The 13,205-nt window shown below is 33.3% G+C and overlaps 2 protein-coding genes across 3 annotated transcripts; one reads left to right on the top strand and one right to left on the bottom strand.

Annotated features, from left to right (window-relative positions):
• Positions 1-874: 874 nt before the first annotated feature.
• On the bottom strand, positions 875-2,732 carry LOC116853145 (charged multivesicular body protein 4b). The gene is made up of 4 exons (XM_032834042.1): positions 2,416-2,732; positions 1,932-2,109; positions 1,487-1,740; positions 875-1,212 (listed from the first exon to the last, which is right to left on the bottom strand). Exons 1-4 carry the CDS (start codon positions 2,594-2,596, stop codon positions 1,154-1,156), a joined length of 672 nt encoding a protein of 223 aa, XP_032689933.1. The 5' UTR covers positions 2,597-2,732; the 3' UTR covers positions 875-1,153.
• Positions 2,733-4,357: 1,625 nt separating this feature from the next.
• Positions 4,358-9,374, top strand: LOC116853139. 2 transcript variants are annotated; one of them, XM_032834033.1, is made up of 4 exons: positions 4,358-4,961; positions 5,202-5,336; positions 5,424-6,400; positions 6,571-9,374. In XM_032834033.1, exons 1-4 carry the CDS (start codon positions 4,622-4,624, stop codon positions 8,344-8,346), a joined length of 3,228 nt encoding a protein of 1,075 aa, XP_032689924.1. In that variant the 5' UTR covers positions 4,358-4,621; the 3' UTR covers positions 8,347-9,374. The 2 variants fall into 2 exon arrangements, with proteins under 2 accessions (XP_032689924.1, XP_032689923.1); XM_032834032.1 differs by having other exon boundaries at positions 4,359-4,961; positions 5,406-6,400.
• The last annotated feature ends 3,831 nt before the right edge of the window (positions 9,375-13,205 follow it).

The following is a 13,205-nucleotide window of genomic DNA, read 5'->3' as shown; positions in this document are numbered from 1 at the left end:
ACAAAATGCCCGGAGGAGAGTGTGAGACATCCTGTGTATATATATATATATATATATATATATATATATATATATATATATATATATATATATATATATATATATATGTATGTATATATATATATATATATATATGTATGTATGTATATATATATGTACATACATATATATATATATATATATATATGTATATATATAGGATATCTCACATTCTCCTCCGGGCATTTTGTGGGGACGTAGAACAAGTTGAGATGAACATAAAAGTCCTATACCGTTTTGCGATATTGCAATAATTATCGAGATATTAATTGTAGAAAACCTGTAGATGATCATGCAGAATATGGTAAATGAGTTATAGTAGCGACGACTGCCGTCGTGTACTTATACTTTAGGTCAAATTGAACAAAAAAGTCCTCTACCATTTCCCAAATAATCACATAGATTTTTAATTATTAATTAAAGAAGATTATTGCACGATTTTGCGTGATAATGCACTCATCTTCTTTAATTAATAATTAAAAATCTATGTGATTATTTGCAAAATGGTAGAGGACTTTTCTGTTCAATTTGACCTAAAATATAAGTACGACGGCAGTCGTCGCTATTATAACTCATTTACCATATCCTGCATGATCATTCACAAATTGTCTACAATATCTCGATAATTATTGCGAATATCGCAAAACGGTATAGGACTTTTATGTTCACCTCAACCTGTTCTACGTCCTCACAAAATGCCCGGAGGAAAGTGTGAGACACTCTGTGTATATGTGTGTGTGTGTATAATATATATGCTGGATAAATAAATATATATATTTATTTATTTATCCAATAAAATCTCTGTGGATGTGTTGCTTAATTTTCTCTTTCTTTCTTTAATATATTATTATATTAAATCTTTAATATTTACTATAGCATAAAAATGTCAGTGATACAATTTCTACTAAAGTTTAAATATTAATTATTAATTCTAATACTATTTATAAGTTGTGCTTAAGAAGCTAAACACTGCAAGTTTATATTAGAAAATTCACTTAGTAAATTATATGCAATATAAAGTATATTACGCATGATAATAATAATATCCCTCCAATTTACATTTATTTTAAAATATCTTGTTTTCTTTGATTTCAACATTCGTTCTAGTATCACTTTACGATGCCCATGCTTCTAAGTCTTTCAAATCATCATCATCCTCTGCCGCTTTAGCTTCTACAAAAAAAGAAATTAATACATAGCACACTCTGTCCATCACATTGTTATAAGTTGTAATTACATGTATGTAGATTTTTATAATTTTAACGCAACTAAAAATTACATTACATTATTATATAACACACACACACACACACACACACACACACACACACACACACACACACACACACACACATATATATATATGCTAAAAACCCATGATAAATTATTCTCAACTTCATTTTATTGAAGTTGAGAAAATAAAAATGTATTAAAAAAGTAAAATTACTTGTACGACTCTTGCTTGGTACAGCAGGAACTAAAGTTGGTACTGCTGGCAGTTCATCTGTTGTTGTATCATCAATACCAAGCAACTCTTTGTCAAGTTGTTCTTGTTGAAGTTCTTCTAACTCCCTCTCTAACTCATCTTCATCAGCATCTTGACCAAATGCTACTGGATTAGATATTGCATCAGAAATTTCTCTAGCTACATCTTGTTGTTCTGCTATATCATCCATCATATCGTGTACTTGATCAACATCCCTAAAATAAAAACATAATATATGAAAATGTTATTTACCATTACTATAAATCATAAGTTAAATTTATATTAAATATAAATTAAATTTATCATGTGGTTATCAGTTTTTTATAAAACAATCAATTTTATAAATTTTATAAATTATAGCATACTGATTATATAATTTTGAATATCACAATTACAAAAAACATACATGTGTTGGTGTGCAGCTTTCATCGCATCTGCAGCACCCTTCATAGTAGTAAGGACAGCAGTATTCGTGTTTGCACTCTCCAATGCTTCTCTCTGCATTTCAATAGTAGACAATGTACCGTCGATTTGTTGCAGCTGTTTCTCATATCGTTTCTTTCTTTTGAGTGCTTGAATAGCAGCTAAATAATAAGCAATATTTTATATTTGATCAAATTTTATATATATATATATATATATATAGGTTGTATAATTTTTTATGTACAAGTACACGTAGCTTAAGAACAGGTGTACATAGTTATACAAAATATGGAGATAGAAATTTCAAGATATTAATATGATCATACATAAGTAATTTAATATAATAAGTGGTTATATAAATAAAACAATAAAGAAAAGGATAAAGATTGTAATGATGACTACCTAATTACAAAATTAAATCTAAAACTCGAAAAATGTTAATTGCGTGTGTAAAAATGGAATCATACCTCGCTTGTTCTTTGATGCGTTCTTTTTAGCTACTAACATCTCATTGTCTATCTTGCTCTCCAGGAATTCCTGTTTTTTTATTAGCATATCCTCTGTCTCGCGCAGTTTTTGAATCGCTTCGGCTGTCGAAGGAGCAGCTGGCTCTTTCTTGCCGCCAAAGACCTTGCTAAAGAAGCTCATTGCTTCTTGTGTTTCTTTGACTGTCAACGCTTCACTATTTGATACTCAAGATAGTTAATGGATCACACTGCTACAAGACGATCGTCGCCATATTCTTTTCGTATTTGTGACTTATGAGTGCGTCATACCAGAGAGAAGAGAAATGTAATGAGCTGATTTTAGCTGATCCGCGATACGAATCTATACAACCGCGCCGTCTATGGCCCATTTTCTGAAGCGTGTTCGACTGGGTTAATCGCTTCGACAGCGATTAAGACGTCATAAATTTCTACTAGCCAATCATAGGCCGGTATTCATAGTCCAATCTTATAGCAAATTCGGTAGCTTGCACTAGTGCGCACTGAGTTCGCATTAAGGCTTGTTTACAGTATATTCTTATAATTAAGATCGTGTCTTAAATACATATTTAAAAACATTTTAACTAATAAAATGATTCGTACGGATGTTATACATATCATATTATGGTTAAAAATATTTGAGAATTTATTTGAGAATTATTTAAGACAATCTTTAAATATAATAACATACTATGAACAAGCCTTAGTGCGCACTCAGTGCACACTAGTGCAAGCAACCGAATTCGCTATTATATTTAAGATCATCTTAAGTACTGTCTTAAGATGTCATGAACCAATCACAGAGCCGTATTCGCATCTTAAGACATTACTTAAGACGGTCTTGAAATAAGATTCGACTATGAATACCGCCCATAAAGCTTATAAGTACTTGTTCGACCAATAAACGTAGGCTGAATAACAAGAATAGTAGGCTGAATAACTAATCCACAGAGTGGATTAACCCAGAGCCAGTCGAACATGCTATGAATCTTCTTTTATTGATAAAAGGCAATGGGATCTATATCAGTTGGACACGGGGCAATTGGACACAGTCCAATCACAAGTCGCTGTTCCAAGGGACCCTACAAATGTCTCTAATCACACGGTGCTGTGATTGGCTGTGTCCAAATGCACCGTGTCCAAGTGCACCGCTCTCATTATCGGAAACGGGTGGGACCCGTTTGACCACGATACGATTGGACACAGATTGTAATGATTGGTTCGACCTAGTAATTCACTAGATAATTCTTTTTATCGGTTGGTTATGTCCAATCGTACCGTGGTCAATCGGGACGCTCCCATCGGAAACACTTATTGAATTGTCATGAATCATAAAAATACTAGATGTTTGTGACTATCATATTTTTCGGCCCTAGTAAAACTAACTCGTACTAACTCCAACTCGAATTATCGTAAACAACCCTTGTTAGCAATCTAGTTTAGAATAGACATCTGTGAGTAAGCTTTAAGCCTTAAGAAATTGACCAATCATAGTGGAATTATAGAAAAATAATCAATCGTGATTGGTTAATTTCTTACGGCTTAAAGCTTACTACATCTATTGTAGATCGGGACTTATTCTTCACAAAAGTCAAGTTACATCATGAATTATTTTATTATATTCCTTATATCATAATGAAGGTCAGTACATAGCCTACTTTTTTATTTAGACTCTTAAGAAAATTAAAATGTGGCTTGATTTTTTGATAACTCACTATATTTTTTGTCGAATTAATATTTAAACCTTTTTTCTCCAAAAACGCCGACTCTGTACCGACCTACATTAAAACTTCCCGATTACGAATATTGCAACATAAGTACGATTTAATCAGTACTTTGGCTATAATTTTGTAAAATACCAAGCGTAGTTTGTGACTCTCCGCAAGAGGTCTTGTAGACCCTTAAAATTTGAATCGTCGGTTACATATTGTCGTCACGACAGTAGAATATTATGCGTGAGTGGTGTGAGTGCTAAGCCACTTTGTATAATAAAAGCATCATGAAAGTGTAGTACCGTGCCTTAGAGTAAATCATAAGAGAAGAACAAAATTAACGCGAGAAAGGTGCGATTTACTGAATATACCGCGCCACTTCAAAGACCTTACGCAAGGACGAATACACGAGAATTGGGTTCCGTGAAGAGTTCCAATAATAACTTTCTCCGTTTACTTTGTTAGTGTTCGACGCAATGTCCGACACGGTTAGTGATAATGCCAAGTACAAGTGGACGCCCGAGAGTACTGCATTGTTGGTTTCGGTGTGGTCCGACCGACAAGTACAAAAGCAGCTCGAGTATGCTCCGCGACCGCAAGTGATCTGGGAGAATGTTGCGCGGTACATGCGCAAGAAAGGTTACAACGTCGGAGCTAAACATTGCCGATCACGTATGAAACAAGTTCTGGTGTGCTATAAAGAAGCTAAGCAAGCGGGAACGCGCTCCAGTTTAGAACAATACTATGAAATTATTGACAGAGTGATGAAAAGTAAGCGTCTGGAGCAAATTAATGTCAATGGTATAGATACAGTGGGTAGGTAAAATTCTTCAAGGATAAAATGTTTCAACATAAATATTGAGATAATATAGGAGAAATCTTTAGAACATTACAATCTTTTTTAGGATATCATAGTCTTATGTACGCATATTACTATATTCTTTAGATACACATATATTGCTTTTAAATATAGAATATCAAACATATCTTATATACTAGAATAGAATAGATATATAAAATAAATATTGACATTATGTGCTTCTGTAATATTATCAGATGCAACTGCAAATATAAAGTCACCTCCTAAGGATGTGAAGACGAACAAGAATTTACAAATGAGGTTGAAAGTTCAAGAGCCTGTGCAATCTCTTTATCGAACAGATGCATTGTCTCCTACATGGATGATAGGATGTAAGATTTATTGTTTCACAAGTAATTATATTTTTAATGTCAAATATATGATATTTGTTTCCTTTATAGATGAAAATGAGTATCCAGATTCACCTGAATCAAATGAAACTATAATTGCCAGACCATACAAGGTTTTCTCACCTACGAGAGATGTTGCCATAAATACCAACAAGCCACATTTAATCCAAGTTGGTAATCAGGCAGTACAGACAAATTTGATCGCTTCAGAGGAACCAGTGCGGGAGGATTATCAACAAAATTTGTCCCACTATCCATATGGAGAGATTCCTTATCAGAACACAGTGCAGAATGTACAAAACCAGATTATTCAGGAGAATATGCAACAGAATATTCAGCAAAATCAAGTATGGAATCAGTTACCACGGCAAAATGTGCTAACAAACGAATATGTTGGTCTACAACAGAATGTTCTTAATCATGTAAATCGATGCTTGCCGAGCGGCGTGATGCAGGGCAATATGATGCTGATCCAGAATCCTAATGCGGAGAACATTATACATCAGCAAAATCAATCACAGCAGAATACACTACATATGGACAATCGTGCAATGCCTCAGGAACCGCGTAAGATCAGTTTTGGACAGAATCTACAAACTGACAGAATGTATAAGCAATATAAAGACATCGCGCCTCGTTTAGTTTGCGCGATTGATGTCAATAGCAAGAATACTGATTCAATGTCGCCGGATTATTCGCCAGATGTGTCACAGAACTTAAACGATGCTTTTTGCCTGTCAAAGAGCAATGAAAAAACGCACAATTTAAATGAGACGTATAATCAACCTGACCACTTGATTGACAATCCTATACTAAGATCCAATGCAGATGCGACTGTCGTGACGAATAATGCAACTTGCAACGACACTCTGCTGTTGGAATATTTATTAGATTCGCCAACTCCGTCCGAGAACATTGGAAAATTAAGAGATAGCGCCGTAAATACGGATAATGTGCCGAGTGCACCGTTCAGAAAGAAGAAAGCACAGAAATTGGAGCAACTTATGCTCAGCGCAATTAATTCTCAAAATGAAGTTGTTAATAAGGTGAGATATATCACGATATAATGCTTCGCTGTATTTTCATTTCCTATTTTTTTCATAACTTATTCTACTTTATTTTCTTGTTCTCTTCGTTATTAGGTATTGTTAAATTTATTAATAATATTATTAAACTATATGAACATTTTTCTCATATAATTTTTTTTATTCTTTAGATCTTGACTGCTCAGAACAATATGGTGGCGCGATTTTTCGATGTGGACAGAGACCGGCAAAATAAGTTTGAAATCAGACTGGATCATTTATTAAATGTTGTTCATGCCATTGTACTTAACAAAAATGCGGAAGCGGAACGTGGGACGTCGCCGTCACGGTCATCGTCTTCACCAGAACCTGTTATAACTGCTTTGCATCCACCTCCGAAACCTGGAATGGTTCCACCTAAGTTAGATCTGGTCCCACCGAAACCTTGTCGTGTTCCTTGTACAATACCAAGCTCAAATGTCGAATTGATCAATCATAATCCCATCTCGACCAGACCTGGCGTCGTCTCTCCGATTACTAGTCCAGACCGGAAACTCGGCACGATATGGTCGAAATTGGGTCCGGTGTCCCAATCGCCGTTCGTAAAAGCTCAACAACGACTTGGTCTTCAAACTATTGCAATCAAAAACGACGCTCGTATGCAATCCTCGGCGGAGAGACGTATCGCTAAACAACTAGGTAGATCAAATATGAACACGCGAAGCTTGATTTACGAGACTGTTAAGTTACTAGAGATAGAGCGGCAGCTCGAAGAGAAGATCGAGAATGCAAGACTAGAGATGACAATGCGTCAAACCTTAACTGCGCGCAGAAAACTGTTTACACAGCGCGAACCTACTCCTATTATAATATTGACTGCAGCATTCTTAGACGCTGAGTGTTGCATTTATGAACTAGATCCACCCTATCACGGTACGTGGGAGTCATATGTCATAAATCATATTAAGTTAAGGTACACTCAACGAGATAATGTTTTGACCGGGCAGGGTGAAAGCTATGAACGTATGCATCACTTGAATACTGCTCGACGTGATTATTTGGATTGTAAACCATGCAATTCTTCGACACCAGCCAAGTTGCCATCATACAATCCCAGCAACAATGTTGGCGAAACCGCCACACACATTGGAGTCCCGAAGCAGACTATTCAACAACTTGCGCGACTCGTGATGAATAGTGCGAGATGGCGAGATCCAGTTCAACATATTCAACAACTTAATTCAGTTCGTCCAACAATGGCGTCGACTCAATCGAGAAAGCAAAACGTGCCTGATATTGAGTATAACACGACGTTCACTGCCCCTAAAGCTAATGCACCTTCACTAGTTACTGAAAAAAAATTGCGAGCATTCGTAGAAGATTCTGAAGTAATGCAACAGAAACAAGGAAATCATGATGAATTAATGTCATTAGAAAACAATCTGCATGGCCAAACAAAATTTCCCATAGGCTTTACTACCGATATGCTGATTGCTAACGAGCAGGAAGGTGCTACCGTGCCGAAACAAATTAATAACGGTAAAACAATATCTAGATCATTGGAATTCGTCGACAATCCGCAAATCAATCGTAAAAATAATGTTCAATTTTTGGACGACGCATTGGCCGAGTTGCAACATATATATGCTGAACGTCAAGCTGCAGTAGAGAATGCTGGTGAAATATTATCGTTTGCAATAAAGAATAATCACGGTAATAACGACGCGATAAGTCGCAATATGATAGAACGGTATGTGAACGACTTGATGATGCCGATGAAGCTGACTCATGATAAGGATATAGAATCAGACAACGATGACGAGTTCCTCGATACTACCACTAATATGCATTCAAATTGTGTAGCATCTCGCCGAGGCTCACTCACATCAAATGGCACAGTATCGACTGAGACTGCTCGCTCTTTGAAACTCAGCAAAGCGGCAGGCAATAACTGTACAATAAGTTAAGATTATTCTTTTCTGAAGGGTCTAATAAAACGGATTGGCACTTTTGTTCAGTCTGTCTTTAACTTTTAAACTTAACTTTGATGTTTAATGTCTTCGTCATTATTTTGTGCTTCTTTTGTACTGCTCCTTTAAAACTCATGAAAGCAGTAGCTAATCGTTGGTAAATAAGTTAAAAACAGATTTTCTACTAAATCAGTATCAAGTCCAATTCTTTGATACCTGTGGCTAAACTCTAGTTTCTATCTGACATTCTCAACTCTTACGTTTTTCTTGCATTTTGTGTAACCGATCAATTGCTTTCTATGACTTTGTCTTCTATATTTATATATTTTTAATTTGTGAAATCATAGCTCGGCTTGATAACTGTTCTGCTATGCTGAGTCTTCCATTATTTGTTATTTCTCAATGAAAGATCTGTAATTTTATTATCGTGGAATGGACAATTACAGAAATTAAAGTTTGAATTAACAATATAGCCTGAAGTTTTTATAGGTGATAAAATGATCTATTAGTTTACACCGAGAGGACTAAATGTGAACTGACCTATACCGTGACCAATCGCAGTCGATTATTCTTGTAAAAATCAACTGCGATTGGTCACAGTATAGGTCAGTCTGCGTTTAGTCCTCCGGTGTAAACTAAGAAGTATATTCTATAACTTTTGACGACATCATTATGTATCATTGCGCAGATTTTTTGTATTATGAAATAACTACGCAGCGAGACATAACGACATCATTAAACGTTATAAAATAGGCCTCTAAGGCCCGTATTCTGAGTTCTCTTTTAACGATAAATGAGTCTCTAAAAGAGCCACTTAGGAACCACTTGATTGGCTGAGAAGCTACATTTAAGACACTTTTATCGATAAAAGAGGATTCAGAATATGGACCTAAGCATATGAGAACTTAGATTTTACTAGTACAACAATCTATATATTACTAATTCGAAATATCAATAATAGTCTAGTTATATATTGTTTTTGTATTCGTGAGATAATATACATTCCATAAAAGTAATATGTTATATATACGGATAATTTTCAAATCGAATATGCAGTAGTAAATTTGCATAAAATGCAATAACATCTGCTGAGAAGTTTTTCGTTATTTGGATTTTATTATATGATACTTATTGTATTGTCACTTGTGTCCTATATATATATATATATATATATATATATATATATATATATATATATATATATATATATATTTCCTATATATATACAGGATGTCCGTAAATGTCCGAACAAATATCTCGTAACTGATTGAAGTTACAAGAAAGTTTAATAAACGAAATTTACATGGCTCTTAGTTAGCTACAAAATGCATGTAAAAATTTTTTTTATTCGTGACTTTTTCGAGTTATGAAAGTGAACGTAGTTTTTTAAAATAAATACCTATAATTTTTTTGTATATTTGCATAGTACAGGTAATTTGCAATCAAAATTCAGTAAAAAATTGCTACTACGCATCGTTTATGAGATAATCGGCATGTTAAGTTTTAAAATAATAAATTGTATGAATATTCATTGTTATGAGTATTTTTGAATGTTAAATAGGTTGGAATGTAAAACAGATTGAGAAAGTAAACAATGTTTTTTCATGAAATATTTATTAAAACATAAATTGCTCGAAATTTTTACCATCATTGTCGATACAGCATTCAACGCGTTTTATAATGTTTCTCATTGTTAACTGCAGCATTTCTATTGTAATACTTTTAACAGCTCTAGTGATCTTATGTCGTAAATCTTCATTTTCAGGAATAGTCTGGACTTGACACCTTGCGATTTTTTTCTTTGGGGGTATGTTAAGGACATTGTTTATGCAACTATCCCTAAAAAAACATTATTTACTTTCTCAATTTGTTTTACATTCCAACCTATTTAACATTCAAAAATACTCATAATACAATTTATTACTTTAAAACTTAACATGCCGATTATATCGTAACGATGCGTAGTGGAAATTGTTTACCAAATTTTGATTGCATAATTTTAATTGAAAATTACTTTTACTGTGCAAAAAAAATTATAGGTATCCATTTAAAAAAACTACGTTGACCTTCATAACTCGAAAAGGTCACGAGTAAAAAAAATTTTTACGTGCATTTTGTAGCTAAGAATCATGTAAATTTCACTTATTAAACATTCTTGTAACTTCAACTAGTTACGAGATATTTGTTCGGATATTTATGGACGGACACTATATATATGGTAATGGAATTCTAATGGAACCAATCGCATGTTTCTTTGTCAGAATTAACAAATGGAATTGGTCAATTCCGTTGGAATACTAACCGATTAAGTTAATCAAAGTTTGTAGAAACGGGCATAAGTTACACAATTATATACAGTGTATCCGCAATATATATATATATATATATATATATATATATATATATATATATATAAAATTTATATATTGCGGATACACTGTATATAATTGTGTGTTTCTTGTGTGTAAATGTTTCTACAAAACTTTGGTTAATTTAACCAGCATTTTAATAGAATTGACCTGTCGCATTTGTCAATTCTATTCAATAACGGATCAATTCCGTTGGAATAACTGGCCGGTTAAGTTAATTAAAGTTGGTAGAAACGAGCATAAGTTACACAGATTTAAAACAAAGAAACATTATTACCTTTTTAAAATATTACTTTTGTCCCGTAAGAGCAGTCTTATTTTTATATTATAACAAGCGAAATTACAATTATGAAATGTCATTTTTAAACGTTTATCGCAAGAGAGAGAGAGGAACATTTATGGTGTATCGATTTATATATTTGAAATTATGTATTTTATTCGAAATAAAAAATATTCTGTCATTGTTCCATTTTTAATGTATCAATTAGCAAATACCATTTGTGCCTTTTTTATTTATTATCAATAAGAAATTCTAAAAATATAAAAATTGAAAGAATGACATTTTTATCATATATGTGGGGTGGGACCCGATTGACCACGATACGATTGGACTGATTGTAATGATTGGTTCGACCTAGTAATTCACTAGATAGTAATTCTTTTCATCGGTTGGTTGTGTCTAATCGTACCGTGGTCAATCGGGACGCTCCCATATATGTGTATGTGTATGTAGTTTATGTGCGGCGCGCGTGTATGCGTGCGTGTGTGTATGTATGTATACACTTTTACTATAAATAAATATAAACGATATATACATATAAGTATATTCTAGAATAAAATTCCTATTGTTATTTGTTAAATATTATAGAATTCACAAATGTATCTCACACTGCTAAAACAACTGATGGTTAGACTACCTAGATAGCCAAACCTGCGTGAGCAGATTTTGCGCAGTCTGTCAACAGTGTCTGTTGATAGAATGGCAACAGATTGCACACAGAATTTATTCTGACGATAGATTGGTGACAGACTGCGCGCAGAGCCTGCCGACAGGCTTTGACGGCAGATTGCGCATAGACTCTGTCGTTTCGTAGGTTCTTTAATTAAATGGCATACCCATACAGCACAGCAACGTCGCAGCAACATTGCAGTACAATAATGTGACATTGCAACAACATTGCAAGATGTTGCTGCAATGCTACTGCAACGTTATAGCAACGGTAAAATGTCTGCTTGCGGTAATATAACAACGCAACTGCAGCAACATTGCAATGCAATATATATAATATTATTAATATGTTTTATTATACAAAGTAAAATCCTAGATAACAATCTTACAGAAATATCATACTAATAAATACTAAAAAATTACTGGGGATTATGTATTACCAGTTATTCAGTAATTTTTTCGTCAGTACTTAATTTTTGGTGAATATTGATAATAAAATCACTATTAAATATTGATAGTAATCAAATACTGAGAATTATTGTGCGAATGTGAAAAATAAGAAAATCATAATATTTACAAAAATATACTTATAATTCCTAATTTTCTTATGTCTTATAAACTAGATATCGAAGATTGTCAATACACACCCCAAACTTTCGTGAATCTTCCCTCGATAATTTCGATTCCAAGCGGTATACCACCGATCACCATCTATGTCCTTTATAGAAATATCATAAATACTGAAAAATACTGAAAAATTATTAGTGATTAAATATTACCAGTAATTCAGTAATTTTTTGGCCAGTACTTAATTTCTGGTGAATACTGATAACAAAATCACTGTTAAATATTAATTGTAATCAAATACTGAGAATTATTATGAGAAGGTGAAAAATGAGAAAATCATAATATTTACAAAAATATACTTATATTCCTAATTTTCTCATGTCTCATAAACTACTAGATATCGAAGGTTGTCAACACATTCCAAACTTTCGTAAATCCTCCAGCAATAATTTCGATCCCAAGCGGTATACCACAGGCACCAATCCATGTCCTAACCCCGTTAAAGTGTTGTTTAACTGACGATCGAGCGACACGCGGCGATTCCCAATGACTCCAACGATATTCTTACGATTAATGCATATATAATGTATCCTTATAGTGCTCACAGTATATTATAACATACCTAGCAAACACCAAATAATAGTTATATAATTTTTACTTATTGTTTATTGGATAATTTGATGATAGATATTGAAACACTCGATATGCGATAAATATTGATGTAATGTAGTGAACCAGTGATAATTACTTTTACATTTTTAACAAAATGTTATAATGATTAATCCAACAAAAAGAAAATTAAAAAATCCAAGAAAGTCCAAATTAAACAAATCGAATTACTAAATTTTGAAACTTTTAAAAAATATTATTTAAAACAATAGTGTTGTTTCATCAAATGACATAGTTTCCTTGAACGAAATAAAAGTTTTATTTTCATCATTTTAAAAAATGATATTTCGTTTAAGAATATA

This window comes from Odontomachus brunneus, unplaced genomic scaffold, assembly GCF_010583005.1.
Source record: "Odontomachus brunneus isolate Ranch 3 - 2012 unplaced genomic scaffold, Obru_v1 Obru_scaffold_280, whole genome shotgun sequence".
Classification (NCBI taxonomy): domain Eukaryota; kingdom Metazoa; phylum Arthropoda; class Insecta; order Hymenoptera; family Formicidae; genus Odontomachus; species Odontomachus brunneus.
Note: the sequence above shows the minus strand (reverse complement) of the source record. Positions and strands in the feature narration are given on the sequence as shown.